This window comes from Anabas testudineus, chromosome 17 (genome assembly GCF_900324465.2).
Source record: "Anabas testudineus chromosome 17, fAnaTes1.2, whole genome shotgun sequence".
NCBI lineage: Eukaryota > Metazoa > Chordata > Actinopteri > Anabantiformes > Anabantidae > Anabas > Anabas testudineus.
This window is the reverse complement of record NC_046626.1, coordinates 22,722,974-22,743,650: the sequence shown is the minus strand read 5'-3', so window position 1 is coordinate 22,743,650 and position 20,677 is coordinate 22,722,974. Positions and strand designations below refer to the sequence as shown.

Sequence of the window (20,677 nt, the reverse complement as noted above, 5' to 3'; positions counted from 1 at the left end):
CACTCGTTAATGAGAGCATCATCCTGAACCAGGAAGTGGACCTGGAAGAAAAGAGGAACCAAACCAATCAACACATATTTAAGTGAAACCTACTGAATAAAGTCAAAGTATTAATGAACTAAAGTGGATCCAAAGTTTCACTGTTACATAATTTTAACAAAACCTTAAACTAAAGTGTAAATAAACATGGTTTCTACTGATTATTACGACCCTCTTATTTTAACTGCTTCAACATTGGTGGATCAAATGACCTGGTCCCACCCACTGAAGTCCAAGTCAACCAATGAGATTGTTTGTGTGTCCAGAGCAGAAATGTTGGAGGAACTAAAAGCACAATCAGCTTGATGTTGAGGAGAAGGGCTGTGCAGCACAGAGGCTGTTTAGTTGCTTCATTCTACTGCAGTGGAAGAACATTGTTCATCTGCTGTCTGTTTGGCTTCAACTCCTCCAAAGACATGTTGCTTTACCTCTTTCTCTGTTTCTCTCACTTCATAGGTGAGTCTTTAGACAGAGAAGAAATTCTCTTTTAACCAGTCAAATTGTTTATGTCTGTTTAACATTAATGTTAATACAGTCTCTTTATGTTAGACTCTCTTACAGATTAACTAACATAGATAAAACTTATTTTGCAGTCATGGGTTCTATGAACAGCATCAATCCAGTAAGAACTGAAGAAGTTGTTACAGAGGGAAGAAACATCAACCTGACCTGTAAATATGAAGGTGCTATCAACAACATCCAGTGGTACCGACAACATCAGAGATCCAGACCCGAGTTCCTGCTCTACATCACAGAAGGAGGATTGATTTATCCAGCTGATTTTGTTTTCTCAGCTCACATTGATAAAACAGAGAAACGTGTGGATCTGGAGATCATCTCAGCTAAAGTGTCTGACTCTGCTGTGTACTACTGTGCTCTGCAGCCCACAGTGACAGGAAACAGCAAAACTCTGTACAAAAACCTTTGGAGCAAAGAAACAGAAAACTCCACAACATCCACTAGAGGAACTCACACACTGTTCAACTCTGATGATCCAGACTCTTTGTATTCGTACAATCGTAAATATCTGATAGTACAAGATATTAATCAGCCATAAAACCTATAGTGGATTCCTACATAAAATTACACCAAAAAACTCCCAACACTTTTTCTTCTGCAAGATATATAGAAACATACAGATGATGTACATGAATCAAATTAGCGGCCATGACTTGCTTTAAAATGTAAAGTAGTTGTTTGTTAGTGGTTGTCCATTGGATGTGTGGCTTAGCAACAGTGAAGAACCAGTCCAACTGTCTAACTATTTGTGTTGATGGAGACAAATAACTGATTCAATACAAATATCAGCACGGCTGTGATACCTACAGCACTCAGCCTGCAGACCACAGCCGTGCTGATATACAGTACAACAGCACTCTTGCTCATGTGGTATTGTTTAATTCACAAAAAAGATGCCAAAGGAAGCCTCTATAAAATAAATATTACTGGACCTAATATGGTGCCTTGTGGTACTCCACCCAAGATAAGTCAAAGTAAGAGAACCTCTTCTCATTTGTAACAGACCAATCTGTCCTGGAGGTCAGAATCAAACCACTGAAGGGACTGTTCCCAAATGCCAACATGCTGCAGGTGGTCCAGGAGGATGGAAACATCGACTGTGTTACAGACAGCATATTTTAACACAGTCCTAAACTGTCAACTGATCATTTCTTCTGGTATCAGCAATATGCAACAGTAGCTCAGGTGGTAGAGCAGTCGCCTTCGAGGGCGGGTTGATTCCTGTTTTGTCCTGAATACTTGCTCAGGTGTCCTCAGCAAGTAGTCTCCCCTTTAAATGCTGATCTCCACTCAGTTCTGATGATGAACCAGAGTTTGGACACATCCAGTATGAAGTAAAGCTCTCACTCATTTTAAAGGTTAAAGGTTGTTTCTCCCTTCAGACTGGTTCAATCCCTGATGATACACCACAGTGTGCAGACTTACCTCAGGCTGCTGTGGTCCTTGTTGGACCTCATGATTTTTATTCCCACATACTGTAATTGTGCGTTCACTCTCTCAGCTGTGCTCCACATCCTCAGACCTCAACAGAACCTGTAGAAATAACTAAAGTTCAGGCTGAACTGTGTCCCTCCAGTTTCTTCCTCCAATCACTCCTCCTCCTTGTAAGGTTCATTAAGTCATAGGACTGATCCTGCCTGGTTAAAGTACTTAGTAAATACCAAGGGTGAACTCAGACCATCAAAGCTATTTCAGATGTTGGTAACATTAACTTTTCCACTGAGGCTTTAAAATGTACAAGAACTCTACAACATCTTATTTAGACCTGAGTTACATTTACTAGAGCTGGTAGGAAAACAACAGCTACAAAGAAAACCCATTGTTTCCTCCCTCCCACAGTCCAACATGGTACAGTCCAACATGGTACAGTCCAACATGGTACAGTGCAACATGGTACAGTCCATACTGACAACACCTGGTGGAGCAAAGGGGGCGTTCATGTGCACTCGTTAATGAGAGCATCATCCTGAACCAGCAAGTGGACCTGGAAGAAAAGAGGAACCAAACCAATCAACACATATTTAAGTGAAACCTACTGAATAAAGTCAAAGTATTAATGAACTAAAGTGGATCCAAAGGTTCACTGTTACATCATTTTAACCAAACCTTCAACTAAAGTGTAAATAAACATGGTTTCTACTGATTATTACGACCCTCTTATTTTAACTGCTTCAACATTGGTGGATCAAATGACCTGTTCCTACCCACTGAAGTCCAAGTCAACCAATGAGATTGTTTGTGTGTCCAGAGCAGAAATGTTGGAGGAACTAAAAGCACAATCAGCTTGATGTTGAGGAGAAGGGCTGTGCAGCAGAGAGGCTGTTTAGTTGCTTCATTCTACTGCAGTGGAAGAACATTGTTCATCTGCTGTCTGTTTGGCTTCAACTCCTCCAAAGACATGTTGCTTTACCTCTTTCTCTGTTTCTCTCACTTTATAGGTGAGTTTCCAACTAATCCGTGTCTCATTGAACAGAATGATGATCTCAGCTCCAGTTGACTTGTTTCTGTCCACAGAGTAACACTGTACAGGGACATTTTCCACTGTCTTCTCCTCTCAGCCTCATGGACAATGTTCATCTAATGGCTTCATTTTCTCCACTTTTTCCAGGACTAATAGCTGGAGACAGCATCTCTGCTGATCAACATGAAGTCAGTGGAAGAGAAGGAGAATCTGTCACACTCAAATGTAGATATCAGACAGATGATGATTATGTTAGACTTTACTGGTACAAACATCATTCTGAGCTTCAGGCTCCTCAGTTTATTTTATATAAAGGAGCAAAATCATGGAGTGATAGTGAATATATCCCTGATAAACGATATAAATCCCAAACATCAGCTTCATCAACTGAACTGACCATAAGCAGACTAACCCTGGCAGACACAGCTCTCTACTACTGTGCTCTAGAAACACAGTGATACAAAGTGGAGAAGAGGCTGTACAAAAACCTGAACACAGATATCTGACTACTCTTCAAAGAGGAGGGAAGTGGTATTCAAACCACAGCTTCATATCAGATGGATTCTGCTAATTCCTGTTTCCTCACAGTCACTGTGGTTCCAGCTGCTCATGAAACACTGTGGGAGGATTCACATGAGCAGCAAATCCACATCAACCACAAACCAACTGGATGAGGATTCAAACACAGCAGGAAAAGAAAAAAGAAATAAATCCAACAAGATACAAACACATTTGACATCATGTTCATTGGTTAAGAAAACCTTTGGGAAATAGCATGAACTACAAATCCTGTATAACTCTGAGGAACCTGTACTGTGAGACCATCTGACAAAGAAACATTAGAATGCTGGATTTTGAGGCCACATATCACAAGGTGATAACATCTGTAAGAAGCAAATCAAAGAGAATAAAAACCCAGAAGAACAGAAGAGGATGTTTTGATGCTTCAACCAGTAAAATGTGTTGAGGTGTGGTTTTGGTGTTGAGCAGCTCTGTCAAAGAGCAGAAGACCAAAGAACTCCCACTGTCAGATCCATTCAATATCTAAAGCAGACAGAACACAGAGACTGTGTGGAAGATGCTCTCACTGCAGTACTGTGGAATTGTTCCTTTGTTTCTGATCCTACTAAAAGGTAGGTTAAAGCAGGAAGAACAAATGTCTGTAGAGGATCTGTTTGGTAGAAACCACTGGAACAGACAATCAGAGTTGAACATCATCTTTACCAACATTTCTCTTCCTTTAGGCGTCAGCTGTGAAAATCTGACTGCAGTCAACCATGAAGGGTTTCTTGACTGGGAGATAATCATCCATGACAAAGACCCAAGAGTGCTGAGTACAGTTGAGATTAAGAGATTTGTCATGTTCTGATCTAACTGTCAGAAGGTTTTGACCTCTGAGGATTGTACATCCAGATAAGTTATGAATGGAGAAAACACAAATCACCAGGTTTCAGTGGGAGATACAACAGAGTGGTGATAGTAATTCAGACTCTTTGAAAGGACCCGGTTCTTGTGGCTCAGTTTTTATTCCAAGAGCCGTTTGAAAGAACGATTCATCTCATTCTTTTCCCTTTTTATTTGTTACGGGTGGAGGTTTCTGGGTTCTATGTGATATAATGTGTACATGTAAAATGTGTAGACCTATCCCCTGTGTACTACTGTGCTCTGAGGCCCACAGTGACAGGAAACAGTAAAACTCTGTACAAAAACCTTTGGAGCAAAGAAACAGAAAACTCCACAACATCCACTAGAGGGACTCACACACTGTTCAACTTCAGTTACCAAGATCTTGTCTCTGTGTCATGACGTCTAGTTCTGTCTCAGTCACAGTTGACTTGTTTCTGTCCACAGAGAAACATTTTCTCCTGTGTTTTTTCTAATTTCTTCATTTTCAGAGAAGATTTGACAAAGTCTCAAACATGATGTGATGGCTGCACTCGCTGCCACACAAGTGAACTGTGGGTAATCTCAGGTATTGGTTTAGATTCATGTACTTTAACCACCATATTCAAGTTTATACATTTAGAATGTAAAGAAAGAAAACAGTCACAGTTTATTTAATATACTTTATACATTGCCAGTTTCTATTTGTAGAGCGCACATTTAGTTATCTACTGTACTTTCATACTTATGTTTAACAATTCTTACCTACGTTATTTTACATTTTTTTGAGTTACCAGTGCTGAGATAGCCGAAGCCAGTTACTGTTGCTGCTGCTACTGGTGGTCTTGCGGCCCTGAATACAGACCTGTTTTATACAGGAAGAGGTTCATTAGACTGTACCATAGCCTACTACCTGTGAGGGGGGATTTAGGTTGGCATGTTGTGTTCTATGTTAATCATATTCCTTCGTGGAGGGAGTTATTTTTTATTAATTGTTTAATTATCTCAGACCGAGATGAAAAGACCGTGATGTTGAACTGTTTTGAAGTTTTGTTAGTAGTATTTGTTTGTAGTTACCCCCTGTGTGTCAAATGGTCTGATCAGACATTATAGATGTTCCCTGGTGTGTTCCTTTAGGTAGGTCAGTTGGTTTTGTTAGTTTATTCAGTTGAAGTTGCGTTTGTCTAGTCTACTTTGTTGAGTTTAGTCTCTTCTGTTGACCTCTTTTATGGGCCCTAAGAGTTCTTAAATATGTTGTGTAATTTTTCTTTCACATTAAAAAAAAAAATAATAAACCCATTTTGTGACAGTCCACCTGAGTTTCCTCTTGCCTGCCTGCTTGGTCCTTCAGACATGAAGAAAAAACAGAAAAACTTTTTAAAATGACTTTGAAACAGTAAGTGAACAGGTGACTCAGTCGTCTACACAGTTTTATCTCAGTGTTGACTGAACCCTGTTCACTTCAAAGCCTCAAATTTACATCAGACAACTGATAATTATGTTCACCTTTACTAGTACAAACATCATTCTGACCTTCAGGCTCCTCAGTTTATTCTATACAAAGGAGCAAAATCATGGAGTGATCATGAATATATCACTGAACGAAATCCCAAACATCAGATTCATCAACTGAACTGACCACAAGTTAACAAGTTAAAGACTTGGACCAGTTGGAGTTCAGTTATTTCAGCAGGATACTGGTGTACCACTAGGTGGAGCTTCATGTACCACCAGTAGTAGGAGATCCACAGTTTGGGAACCACTGAGTTAAGATTTTAAAAACACAATGAACTGACTCAAAACCTTTAAACATAAAAATATGTGAAACTAACTATTTAGATGTTTCAGGGATTTTTTTAATCATTTATAATGTTCCCTATAGACTGGATGTTGATGATGCCAAACTTTTGATGACCAGCATCTCAGTGTTATCTGAATATAAAAGCAGAAAATTATGTGACTTCCAATTTTACAGGCAGGCAGGTGAGATTCTAATTTTGTAATTTCAGAAGGGTCATCAGCCTTTACAGCAACGTACAGCTGCACATCATCCACATAACAGTGGAACTGAATTTTATGACCGTGTGTAGTTTGGCCAACATGTAAAACATAAAGAGAGTAGAGAAGAGGAGGGCCGAAAACCGAGCCCTGGGGTACTCCACATTTAACATCAGAAAATATCAACATCCTGAATTGTTCATACACAATTTTTAAAGATTTTGCTGATGAACAAAAGTTGGAAATTGACCTGTTGTTTCTGATCACACATGGATCTGGATACTTGTTATTGTTCAGTAACAGTACATTTGAGGGAAGTAGGAAAAGTCCGACTTTACAACAAGGGATTATTAATAATTAGGATGTTGTGTGCTAGAGAACAAAGAACAGTCTTAAAAGTGTTGAGTCACTTGGAGTCAAGGAAATTGGTAGAAAAGCTCAATTTAAATTGTTAGAAATTAAAATGTAAAATAAAGTTGGAAGATTTTAATTCTTGATTTGAATCAGTTAAATTATTTTGTACATTTTTCCTGGACAGCTTCAGTGTTGATAGTTCAAAATGATCAAACACCGAAAGCAAACGGTCATAAAACCTTCCGACCACCAGTTGATTCTAAATGCTGCCACCAGTCTGAGAACCAGGAGGAAGAGGAACAGAGAGAAGTGAAAGTACAGATCTAAGAGGAGACAGAGGTTCAGGGAGGAGCTGAGCTGTTACTGAACTATAGAAGAGAGAGAAACTTGGAGATTCTACAGAGTTTAATACACAAACCAGAAACATTCACTGTACTCAACATGTCGTCACTGCAGTATTTTGGATTTTCTCTACTGTTTCTTTACAATTTAAATAGTATGTTACGTCATGATGCACAAGAAAGTTTAATTCATCATGTGATTTGTTCTTTGACTTTTTTTAAAACAAGAAATAACATTTCTCTTTTTTCAGGTGTCAGCTGTGAAGATCTCACTGCAGTCAATGATGAAGAGTTCAGTTCAGAAGGAAACTCTGTTACTCTGTCCTACAAATACTCCAAGAAAGCAGCTGGTAGTGATTATTTCTTCTGGTATCGACAATATCCAGGAAAACCACCAGAGTTCTTACTGTCTCACACAGGAACAGGAACAAAACTACAAAATCTAGTTGCTAGAATGTCTTTCACTGTGAGCAAGGAGAACACTGGAATGGATCTGCAGATCTCCTCTGCTGCAGTGTCTGACTCTGCTGTGTACTACTGTGCTCTGCAGCCCACAGTGGCAGGAAACAGCAAAACTCTGTACAAAAACCTTTGGAGCAAAGAAACAGAAAACTCCACAACATCCACTAGAGGGACCCACACACTGTTCAACTTCAGTTACCAAGATCTTGTCTCTCTGTCATGAAGTCTAGTTCTGTCTCAGTCACAGCTGACTTGTTTCTGTCCACAGAGAAACATTTTCTCTTTGTTTTTTATAATTGCTTCATTTCCAGAGAAGAATTGACAAAGCTTAAAAAAACATTAACAAAAAACTTTTTAAATTGACTTTGAAACAGTAAGCGACACTTCAAAGTCTCAAATTTACATGAGACAACTGATAATTATGTTCACCTTTACTAGTACAAACATCATTCTGACCTTCAGGCTCCTCAGTTTATTCTATACAAAGGATCTAAATCATGGAGTGATCATGAATATATCACTGAACGAAATCCCAAACATCAGATTCATCAACTGAACCGACCACAAGTTAACAAGTTAAAGACTTGGACCAGTTGGAGTTCAGTTATTTCAGCAGGATACTGGTGTACCACTAGGTGGAGCTTCATGTACCACCAGTAGTAGGAGAACCACAGTTTGGGAACCAGTGAGTTAAGATTTTTAAAACACAATGAACTGACTCAAAACCCTTAAAAATAAGAATATGTGAAACTATTTAGATGTTTCAGGGATGTTTTAATCATTAATAATGTTCCCTATAGACTGGATGTTGATGATGATAATAATAATAATAATAATAAATTTATTTATAGAGCACTTTTCTAAACTATGTTACAAAGTGCTAAAAACTTAGGATTATGACAGTGAGCAGTGATCAGGTCTGAGAAGTATTTAGCGCTGTCATTCTTTACCGTCGTATTGTAGTGGAGTAATGCTTCTTTCATAGTTTCATAATGCACTTGAAGTCCAGTTTTCTTCCATCTCCGCTCAGCTTTACAACTACGAATGCTGACATCTATCCAAGGCTGTTTGTTGGTGTCTTTACGAGACACTTTTGCAGTTTTTAAGGGAGCAGCAGCCTCTAGCGCAGAGGCACAAATATTATTGATAAGGCGGACGATATCAGAATCATAGAAAAGGTGCTAGTGAACTTTGCTGCTGACTGGCTGTTAAATAGACGGCGTTTAACTGTGGATTTCTGAGGTACAGTGATTGGATGAAGACAAGTATCAAATAGGACACATTTATGATCAGAGATGGAGTCCTTTAACTCAATAGAATTTAGAGTCAAACCTAAAGTGAATATCAAGTCAAGGGTGTGGCCCTGGTTATGGGTCGGACCTTTGACATGTTGAACCAGATTGAAAGATTCAGTAAGACTGATAAAATCATTTGCTAGAGTATTAGTATTATTGTCAATATGAAGGTTAAAGTCTCCAGCGATAATGACCTTATCATACCTCACAACAATGTCAGCAACAAACTGGGAGAATTCTGACAAAAAGTTACCATTAGCTTTTGGTGGGCGGTAGATGACAGTACAACATACAGGAACAGAGCAGTGGATAAGAAATGACAGAGCTTCAAAGCTGTGAACCTGTTTAAGTGATAGCATTGAGCATTTGAATTGATTTTTAAAGACCACAGCGACACCACCACCCCAACCACTTAATCTAGGGGAGGTGAAATAAATGAAATTAGGGGGACAGAGCTCCTGCAACTGGATAGATTCACCTATCCTCAGACAGGTTTCATTTAAGAAAAAGAAGTCTAAATTCTGAGAGAGGATAAAGTCATTTAAGAGAGATGTTTTGTTAGAGAGGGATCTAACATTTAGAAGAGCAAGTCTTGTAGTAGGAGAACTAATATTAGTACTGGGGTTGGTCAGAGGCCTAACAAGATTAGAATAGTTTCTTTGTGCTGCTCTGTGACCTGTTTGCTGTCTGCCATTGATGATAACTGGAATAATATTGACACTGATTGGACCTTTGAGGGAGCTGGTGAAATGCCTCACTGATGAGGAGTAACACCTGCTCCCCCCTTGATGATAACCTGTGACAGGTGTGTTATCCTGAGGTGGTACAGAGTGGACCATACAGCTAGAGGAGAGAGAACTTAGGTTAGTGGGGATCACAGAACAGAGAGAGGAGGTGAGGGGAGCAAATCCCTGAGGTGAAGGTAGGAGATGAGGATCTCCAGGTGGTAAAAGGACGGGCTGTCAGTCATGAGGAGTACACTGAATGGCGTGCTGTATATTAGCAGCGAGCATGCGGCTGCCATGACGGCTGGGATGCAAACCATCATTCCTTAAAAATGAGGGTCTATCCCAGAAGAGGTTAAAGTTGTCAATAAATCCAATATGCTGAGACATGCAGGCAGACTGGAGCCAGGTATGAAGACTAAGGATTCTGCTGAAACGTCCTATACCTCTGCCTAGAGTGGGAATGGGGCCAGAAACAAAGACAGACTTGCTAAAAAGCTAAAAAGGGCATTAAAGTCCTTCTTAGTCAGTTCAGAGTGCTGGCGAGTGGTGTCACATGATCCAACGTGAACGATGACCCGGACAATGGAAGACGGAAGTGAGTCTAACAGACTCGGGAGTTTATCCAGAATTACCGGGACTGTGGCACCAGGGAAGCAGTGAGTAGCTGCTTTGAAGAACCGGATGTGTCTGGTTATGGAGTCTCCAACAATTAAAGTGGTCGGAGAGAAGAGGGGCTGAGGAGAGCGTTCCGAGCTGAGACCACTGGAGTTGTGTCCATGTTCAGACGCCGTGCACCTGAGACGAGCGCCGAGCTGTAGCCGCGGCTACAGACACGGGAGAGGGGGGGGCGATGAGGAGCAGCCGGCTCCACCGACTCAGAGCTCGGGAGTCCTCCGGAGCGTCTGAGCACGGCCTCCTTCAGGATCCTCCGGCGTGCAGACCTTGTCAAAGTCCGGGAGCGTTGCGCCAGCTGAGTGCTGGTGGCGTTCCCGGCCGGGCAGTCGTTACAGTCGGCGGGCGTCAATGCTGGTTGGAGATCGGGAGCCGGGGCCGAAGCTCCGTCCGCTGGGTGGTTCGGGGTGTCGGAGGTCAAGGCCGCATAGCGGTTGGAAATGTTTATCTGGAGACGTGAAGGCTCCTGGTCCTGGTTCTTCTTCCCAAGCGTCACAACTTCGGCCCACGACGGCTGACGGTTCGGAGTCGAGCAGAGGGAAGGTCGCGGACAGCTGTCTGCTGACATCTGCTGTCTGTTTGGCTTCAACTCCTCCAAAGACATGTTGCTTTACCTCTTTCTCTGTTTCTCTCACTTTATAGGTGAGTTTCCAACTAATCCGTGTCTCATTGAACAGAATGATGATCTCAGCTCCAGTTGACTTGTTTCTGTCCACAGAGTAACACTGTACAGGGACATTTTCCACTGTCTTCTCCTCTCAGCCTCATGGACAATGTTCATCTAATGGCTTCATTTTCTCCACTTTTTCCAGGACTAATAGCTGGAGACAGCATCTCTGCTGATCAACATGAAGTCAGTGGAAGAGAAGGAGAATCTGTCACACTCAAATGTAGATATAACACATCATCATCTGATGTTTACCTTAACTGGTACAAACATCATTCTGAGCTTCAGGCTCCTCAGTTTATTCTCTGGAAAGGAGCCAAAGGATACACTAGTGAATATATCCCTGATAAACGATATAAATCCCAAACATCACCTTCATCAACTGAACAGACCATAAGCAGACTAACCCTGGCAGACACAGCTCTCTACTACTGTGCTCTAGAAACACAGTGATACAAAGTGGAGAAGAGGCTGTACAAAAACCTGAACACAGATATCTGACTACTCTTCAAAGAGGAGGGAAGTGGTATTCAAACCACAGCTTCATATCAGATGGATTCTGCTAATTCCTGTTTCCTCATAGTCACTGTGGTTCCAGCTGCTAATGAAACACTGTGGGAGGATTCACATGAGCAGCAAATCCACATCAACCACAAACCAACTGGATGAGGATTCAAACACAGCAGGAAAAGAAAAAAGAAATAAATCCAACAAGATACAAACACATTTGACATCATGTTCATTGGTTAAGAAAAACCTTTGGGGAATAGCATGAACTACAAATCCTGTATAACTCTGAGGAACCTGTACTGTGAGACCATCTGACAAAGAAACATTAGAATGCTGGATTTTGAGGCCACATATCACAAGGTGATAACATCTGTAAGAAGCAAATCAAATACAATAAAAACCCAGAAGAAGAACAGAAGAGGATGTTTTGATGCTTCAACCAGTAAAATGTGTTGAGGTGTGGTTTTGGTGTTGATAACATCCAGTGATATGAGGAGGAACAGGTTGAGGGAGGAGCAGCTCTGTCAAAGAGCAGAAGACAAAAGAACTCCCACTGTCAGATCCATTCAATATCTAAAGCAGACAGAACCCAGATACTGTGTGGAAGATGCTCTCACTGCAGTACTGTGGAATTGTTCCTTTGTTTCTGATCCTACTAAAAGGTAGGTTAAAGCAGGAAGAACAAATGTCTGGAGAGGATCTGTTTGGTAGAAACCACTGGAACAGACAATCAGAGTTGAACATCATCTTTACCAACATTTCTCTTCCTTTAGGTGTCAGCTGTGAACATCTCACTGCAGTCAACCATGAAGAGTTCAGTTCAGAAGGAAACTCTGTTACTCTGTAAGCAAGACCAAGGAGATGGTTGTGGACTTCAGGAGGAAGAAAACTGGCTTTGACACTGTGTCCATTCTGGGTGAGAAGGTGGAGGTGGTGGAGAGGTACAGATACCTGGGAGTTCACCTGGACAACAGACTGGACTGGAAGTTCAACACAGAGGCTGTATACAGGAAGGGACAGAGTAGACTCTACTTCCTGAGGAAGCTCAGGTCCTTTAATGTGTGCAACAAGATGCTGCAGATCTTTTACCAGTCTGTTGTAGCCAGTGTGATATTCTTTGCTGTCGTCTGCTGGGGCAGCAGCATCAGAGCCAGCGACACTAAGAAACTGAATAGATCAGGAAAGCTGGCTCTGTGCTGGGGGCTCCTCTGGAACCTTTACAGCAGGTGGTGGAGAGGAGGATGCTGCACAAACTACTGAGCATCATGGAGAACAGCTCACATCCTCTCCACAGCCTGCTTATCAAACAGCGGAGCAGTTTTAGTCAGAGACTTCTCCAGCTCCGCTGTGACAAGGAACGGTTCAGGAAGTCATTTGTGCCAACAGCCATCAGCCTGTACCATGACTCCCTGACAGAGAGTCAGTGTCCACGCTGATGGTTTAACAATGTGTAACTTAGTCACTTTACATTCAAGTCCTACAGTGTGTTTAGTTGTTATTATTGTGTATACTGTCTATTCTTGTACTGTGTCTCGTGTATTGTTGTGTAGATTATGTTATGTTATGTTACTTATGTTCAAATGTTTTCTGTGTAATGGCTGTTGCAACACCAAAATTTCCCCTTGGGGATCAATAAAGTATCTATCTATCTATCTATCTATCTATCTATCTATCTATCTATAATCTATCTATCTATCTATCTATAATCTATCTATCTATCTATAATCTATCTATCTATCTATCTATAATCTATCTATCTATCTATAATCTATCTATCTATCTATCTATCTATCTATAATCTATCTATCTATCTATCTATCTATAATCTATCTATCTATCTATCTATCTATCTATCTATCTATCTATCTATCTATCTATCTACCCAGTCACATGCAGCCAGGGACACAGGCAGGGAGCAGAAATGAACTGAAGGGAAGGTTTAGAAACAAAAAGAAGAAAGAATGAATTAAAAGACTGAAAATGATTCAAATAATTTAAATACCTGAAGTTCAGGACTAAAACAAATCCTCTGTTACCGTCAGGAGAGCGGACTCTGCTCTGCTCTGTCCTGTGATGTTCACAATGTTGAATTTGTCTAAGAACCGAGAACACAGAGAGCAACCTCTTCATAAATTGTAAAAGAGGAGAAAAGAATAAAAATGAAAGGTTTAGGTTTTGGTTTTTGTTTTCTAGTTTTATAAAGTAACCTCCTCTGTATTTTCAACATGTTGTAATTTGATGTGGTGTACCACATGGGTCAGTCCTGGGTGTTCTTAAGTACAAATGTTCAGTCACCACGTCACTTCAGATTATTTGGGAATAAACTAAGTTCAATAACAGTTGGTTTATAACACAGGAAGTGCTGGTGACAAAGACCACTATTAAATTAAAGGAGTCAAAAACTGGGAAAAAACCTTTACACCTCTACATGATTCTAAATGCTGCCACCAGTCTTTGAACAGAGAGAAGTGAAACTACAGATCTAAGAGGAGACAGAGGTTCAGGGAGGAGCTGAGCTGTTACTGAACTATAGAAATGAAAGAAACTTGTAGATTCTACAGAGTTTAATACACAAACCAGAAACATTCACTGTACTCAACATGATGTCATCAAAGTATTTTGTACTTCTACTACTGTTATTATTCATTCTAAAAGGTTTGTAAGATTCTTAAAACATGTCTCAATGTTCATGTTCACATGTGAATTCTTTAATTTGGGACTTTTCAACATGTTATAACTGAGTTTTCTTCTTCTTTAGGTGTCAACTGTCAAGGACTCACTGCAGCCAAGGTTGAAGAGTTCAGTGTAGAAGGCAGCTCTGTTACTCTGTCCTGCAAATACTCCAAAGGTGCTGCTGAATATTTCTTCTGGTACCGACAACATCCAGGAAAACACCCAGAGTTCCTCATCTCTCACTTGGAGTCAGGAAAGATAACAGCAAATCCAGTTTCTGGACTGTCTGTGACAGTGAGTGAGGATAAAACCCTCATGGATCTTCAGATCTCCTCTGCTGCAGTGTCTGACTCTGCTGTGTACTACTGTGCTGTGAGGCCCACAGTGACAGGAAAGCCACAGTCTCTGTACAAAAACACCAGCTGACACACTGACAAGCTGCTGGAAGCCTTTCTCCACCTGTTGAAGTGAACGTTTTCCCTCCACTAGAGGGACACATTATCCAGTAGGCGGTGCTCTACTTGTGCACTGTGTTCAACCATTCTGTCAATAAGAACTGCTGCTGTGAAGAGAACAATTCTCCCACTGAATGTTGAACATCAAACACTTTCTCCTGCTGCTTTCAACCTTGTTGTACAGATGGAACATTGGCTGTGGATTATTCTTGCTGCTCTTTGCTTTGGTAAGATGGGAAATAAACCTACTGATTGTTCTCCTTTAATCAATCCTCTTTATTGATCCATCTCTTCCTCTGCATGTTCTGTTCTTCCTCAGAGTGTAAAGGAGAAGACAAAGTGATCCAGACAACAGGAGATGTTACTGCTACTGAAGGAGACGCTGTTACACTCAACTGTATGTTTGAGACCAGTGATCGAGGTCCCACTTTATTCTGGTACAAACAAGAAGCAAATGGTTTCCCAAAGTACATGCTGAGATGTATCTCAAACACAGTAGATAAAGCTCCAGAGTTCCAGAGCGATAGATTTGATGCTGCAATCGAAGACAAATCAGTTCCTCTGAAGATCCAGAAGCTTCATGTGTCTGACTCTGCTGTGTACTACTGTGCTCTGAGGCCCACAGTGACAGGAAACAGCAAAACTCTGTACAAAAACCTTTGGAGCAAAGAAACAGAAAACTCCACAACATCCACTAGAGGGACTCACACACTGTTCAACTTCAGTTACCAAGATCTTGTCTCTGTCATGAAGTCTAGTTCTGTCTCAGTCACAGTAACAGTAAGCGACACTTCAAAGTCTCAAATTTACATGAGACAACTGATAATTATGTTCACCTTTACTAGTACAAACATCATTCTGACCTTCAGGCTCCTCAGTTTATTCTATACAAAGGATCTAAATCATGGAGTGATCATGAATATATCACTGAAGAACGAAATCCCAAACATCAGATTCATCAACTGAACCGACCACAAGTTAACAAGTTAAAGACTTGGACCAGTTGGAGTTCAGTTATTTCAGCAGGATACTGGTTAAGCACTAGGTGGAGCTTCATGTACCACCAGTAGTAGGAGAACCACAGTTTGGGAACCAGTGAGTTAAGATTTTTGAAACACAATGAACTGACTCAAAACCCTTAAAAATAAGAATAATAATAATAAAAACTAAGTATTTAGATGTTTTGGGGATGTTTTAATCATTAATAATGTTCTCTATAGACTGGATGTTGATGATGATAATAATAATAATAATAATAAATTTATTTATAGAGCACTTTTCTTTTGTAACATATGTTACAAAGTGCTAAAAACTTAGGATTATGACAGTGAGCAGTGATCAGGTCTGAGAAGTATTTAGCGCTGTCATTCTTTACCGTCGTATTGTAGTGGAGTAATGCTTCTTTCATAGTTTCATAATGCACTTGAAGTCCAGTTTTCTTCCATCTCCGCTCAGCTTTACAACTACGAATGCTGACATCTATCCAAGGCTGTTTGTTGGTGTCTTTACGAGACACTTTTGCAGTTTTTAAGGGAGCAGCAGCCTCTAGCGCAGAGGCACAAATATTATTGATAAGGCGGACGATATCAGAATCATAGAGAAGGTGCTAGTGAATTTAGCTGCTGACTGGCTGTTAAATAGACGGCGTTTAACTGTGGATTTCTGAGGTACAGTGATTGGATGAAGACAAGTATCAAATAGGACACATTTATGATCAGAGATGGAGTCCTTTAACTCAATGGAATTTAGAGTCAAACCTAAAGTGAATATCAAGTCAAGGGTGTGGCCCTGGTTATGGGTCGGACCTTTGACATGTTGAACCAGATTGAAAGATTCAGTAAGACTGATAAAATCATTTGCTAGAGTATTAGTATTATTGTCAATATGAAGGTTAAAGTCTCCAGCAATAATGACCTTATCATACCTCACAACAATGTCAGCAACAAACTGGGAAAATTCTGACAAAAAGTTACCATTAGCTTTTGGTGGGCGGTAGATGACAGTACAACATACAGGAACAGAGCAGTGGATAAGAAACGACAGAGCTTCAAAGCTGTGAACCTGTTTAAGTGATAGCATTGAGCATTTGAATTGATTTTTAAAGACCACAGCAACACCACCACCCCAACCACTTAATCTAGGGGAGGTGAAATAAATGAAATTAGGGGGACAGAGCTCCTGCAACTGGATAGATTCACCTATCCTCAGACAGGTTTCATTTAAGAAAAAGAAGTCTAAATTCTGAGAGAGGATAAAGTCATTTAAGAGAGATGTTTTGTTAGAGAGGGATCTAACATTTAGAAGACCAAGTCTTGTAGTAGGAGAACTAATATTAGTGCTGGGGTTGGTCAGAGGTCTAACAAGATTAGAATAGTTTCTTTGTGCTGCTCTGTGACCTGTTTGCTGTCTGCCATTGATGATAACTGGAATAATATTGACATTGATTGGACCTTTGAGGGAGCTGGTGAAATGCCTCACTGATGAGGAGTAACACCTGCTCCCCCCTTGATGATAACCTGTGACAGGTGTGTTGTCCAGAGGTGGTACAGAGTGGACCATACAGCTAGAGGAGAGAGAACTTAGGTTAGTGGGGATCACAGAACAGAGAGAGGAGGTGAGGGGAGCAGATCCCTGAGGTGAAGGTAGGAGATGAGGATCTCCAGGTGGTAAAAGGACGGGCTGTCAGTCATGAGGAGTACACTGAATGGCGTGCTGTATATTAGCAGCGAGCATGCGGCTGCCATGACGGCTGGGATGCAAACCATCATTCCTTAAAAATGAGGGTCTATCCCAGAAGAGGTTAAAGTTGTCAATAAATCCAAGATGCTGAGACTTGCAGGCAGACTGGAGCCAGGTATGAAGACTAAGGATTCTGCTGAAACGTCCTATACCTCTGCCTAGAGTGGGAATGGGGCCAGAAACAAAGACAGACTTGCTAAAAAGCTAAAAAGGGCATTAAAGTCCTTCTTAGTCAGTTCAGAGTGCTGGCACATGATCCAACGTGGACGATGACCCGGACAATGGAAGACGGAAGTGAGTCTAACAGACTCGGGAGTTTATCCAGAATTACCGGGACTGTGGCACCAGGGAAGCAGTGAGTAGCTGCTTTGAAGAACCGGATGTGTCTGGTTATGGAGTCTCCAACAATTAAAGTGGTCGGAGAGAAGAGGGGCTGAGGAGAGCGTTCCGAGCTGAGACCACTGGAGTTGTGTCCATGTTCAGACGCCGTGCACCTGAGACGAGCGCTGAGCTGTAGCCGCGGCTACAGACACGGGAGAGGGGGGGGCGATGAGGAGCAGCCGGCTCCACCGACTCAGAGCTCGGGAGTCCTCCGGAGCGTCTGAGCACGGCCTCCTTCAGGATCCTCCGGCGTGCAGACCTTGTCAAAGTCCGGGAGCGTTGCGCCGGCCGAGTGCTGGTGGCGTTCCGGGCCGGGCAGTCGTTACAGTCGGCGGGCGTCAATGCTGGTTGGAGATCGGGAGCCGGGGCCGAAACTCCGTCCGCTTGGTGGTTCGGGGCGTCGGAGGTCAAGGCCGCATAGCGGTTGGAAATGTTTATCTGGAGACGTGAAGGCTCCTGGTCCTGGTTCTTCTTCCCAAGCGTCACAACTTCGGCCCACGACGGCTGATGGTTCGGAGTCGAGCAGAGGGAAGGTCGCGGACAGCTGGAGGGATCCCACGGAGCCGTATCCTGGAGGGCCGTGGTGAGTGAGAAAATCCGCTTGGACTGCTCCGAGGCCACATCGACGACGCTGGTCAACAAGGACTCCTTCTGTCGAAGTTCATCAGACGGATGTCTTCCTTCAGGTCAGCGATCTTCTTGTAGGCTCTCAGAAGCAGCACGTTGTCCTCTCTGGGCGAAGTTGGTGCTGGAACAGCGGCCGCCATGTTGAGCTCAGACAAGAGAAATGTTTGTTATTGTTAAATAACCACGAAAAAGTGTAAAATAACTAGTTAGAAACACCGTTTAAAAGTAGATCAAGTTTATATGGATATATGAGAAAGTGAGAAATACAACGAGAGTAGTACAAAGAGATTAACAAAGTTTAGAGCAGAGGAGTTAGGAACCCAAATGACAAACTTTTTAATATGCTACAACTTAGAAGAGTTCACATTCTAAGGTCAAAACCTTTTAGAGTCCCTGTTGAGCAGCACTAGATAATAGTGAAGAGGAATCACTGTCCAATGGTTGTCAATGGTTAAGGGTAACTGATCAAACTTGTGAGGCAGACCGATGACCAGCGTCTCAGTGTTATCTGAATTTAAGACCAGAAAATTAAGTGACTTCCAATTTGCCTATGTAGGAAGGGAAGATTCTAATTTTGTAATTTCAGAAGGGTCATCAGCCTTTACAGGGACGTACAGCTGCACATCATCCACATAACAGTGGGACTGAATTTCATGACCGTGTGTAGTTTGGCCAATATGTAAAATATAAAGAGAGAAGAGAGGAGGGCCGAAAACCGAGTCCTGGGGTACTCCACATTTAACATCAGAAAATATCAACATGCTGAATTGTTCATACACAATAACAAGATTTGCTGATGAACAAAAGTTGGAAATTGACCTGTTGTTTCTAATCACACATGGATCTGGACACTTGTTATTGTTCAGTAACAGTACACTTGGGGAAGTAGGAAAAGTCCAACCTTATAACAAGGGATTATTAATAATTAGGATGTTGTGTGCAAAAGAACAAAGAACAGTCTTAAAAAGTGTTGAGTAACTTGAATTGAAGGAAATTGGTAGAAAAACTCACTTTTAATTTTAGAAATTAAAATGTAAAATAAAATAGGAAGATTTTAATTCTTGATTTACATCAGTTAAATTATTTTTGTTTTTCCTGGACAGCTTCAGTGTTGATGGTTCAAAATCCGCAAAAGGTTTTTATCTGCTTATGAAGAAATTATCAAACACTAAAAGCAAACAGACATAAAACCTTCCGACCACCAGTTGATTCTAAATGCTGCCACCAGTCTGTGAACCAGGAGAAGTGAAAGTACAGATCTAAGAGGAGACAGAGGTTCAGGGAGGAGCTGAGCTGTTACTGAACTATAGAAGAGAGAGAAACTTGTAGATTCTACAGAGTTTAATACACAAACCAGAAACATTCACTGTACTCAACATGCTGGGCTTGGTGTGTTATGTACAAACTCTGCTGTTATTATCTGTTCTAAAAGGTACGTTAGATACATACAAAGTATATTTCAGTGTTATATGAATATATAGACCTATGAATATGAACTGATGTTTCAATGTTTTTAGGTGTCAGCTGTGAAGATCTAACTCCAGTAAAGAGAGAAGAGTTCAGTTTAGAGGGAAACTCTGTTACTCTGATCTACACATTCTCCAAAAAAGCAGCTGCTGGTGATGAGTTTTACTGGTATCGACAACATCCAGGAAAACCACCAGAGTTCCTCATTTACATTTCAGGACTAAATATTACAAGAACAGGAGATTCTGTAAAGTCAGAACCAAGATTCTCTGCTAAACTGTCTGGAGAAAAAAATGTGGATCTGCAGATCTCCTCTGCTGCAGTGTCTGACTCTGCTGTGTACTACTGTGCTCTGAGGCCCACAGTGACAGGAAACAGCAAAACTCTGTACAAAAACCTTTGGAGCAAAGAAACAGAAAACTCCACAACATCCACTAGAGGGACTCACACACTGTTCAACTCTGATGATCCAGACTCTTTGTTTTCGTATTGAAACAACTGATTTTTAGATATTAGATGTTAATCAACTTGTTTTAAACACAGATGAAAATATTAATTATGTGACTGAAGACTTACTGTTATTGGAAACAGGAAATATCTATTATATATCTATTAATAAGCCATAAAACTTGCAGTAGATTCCTACATAAAGTTACATCAAAGAAACTCTCAACACTACAACTCTACATTTACTAGAGCTGGAAAACAACAGCTACAAAGAAAACCCATTGTTCCTCTTTCCCACACTCCAACATGGTACAGTCCAACATGGTACAGTCCAACATGGCACAGTCCAACATGGTACAGTCCAACATGGTACAGTCCAACATGGGACAGTCCAACATGGTACAGTCCAACATGGTACAGTCCATACTGCCAACACCTGGTGGAGCAAAGGGGGCGTTC

At 41.2% G+C, this 20,677-nt stretch overlaps 1 gene segment (V, D, J or C); it reads left to right on the top strand.

Moving 5' to 3' along the window:
- The window catches only part of LOC113163896, a 67,484-nt gene extending 50,360 nt beyond the window's left edge, over window positions 1-17,124 (top strand). Inside the window, 2 exon segments of the V gene segment in view lie at window positions 14,278-14,471; window positions 17,083-17,124. Coding sequence covers window positions 14,278-14,471; window positions 17,083-17,124 — 236 coding nt within the window.
- The last annotated feature ends 3,553 nt before the right edge of the window (window positions 17,125-20,677 follow it).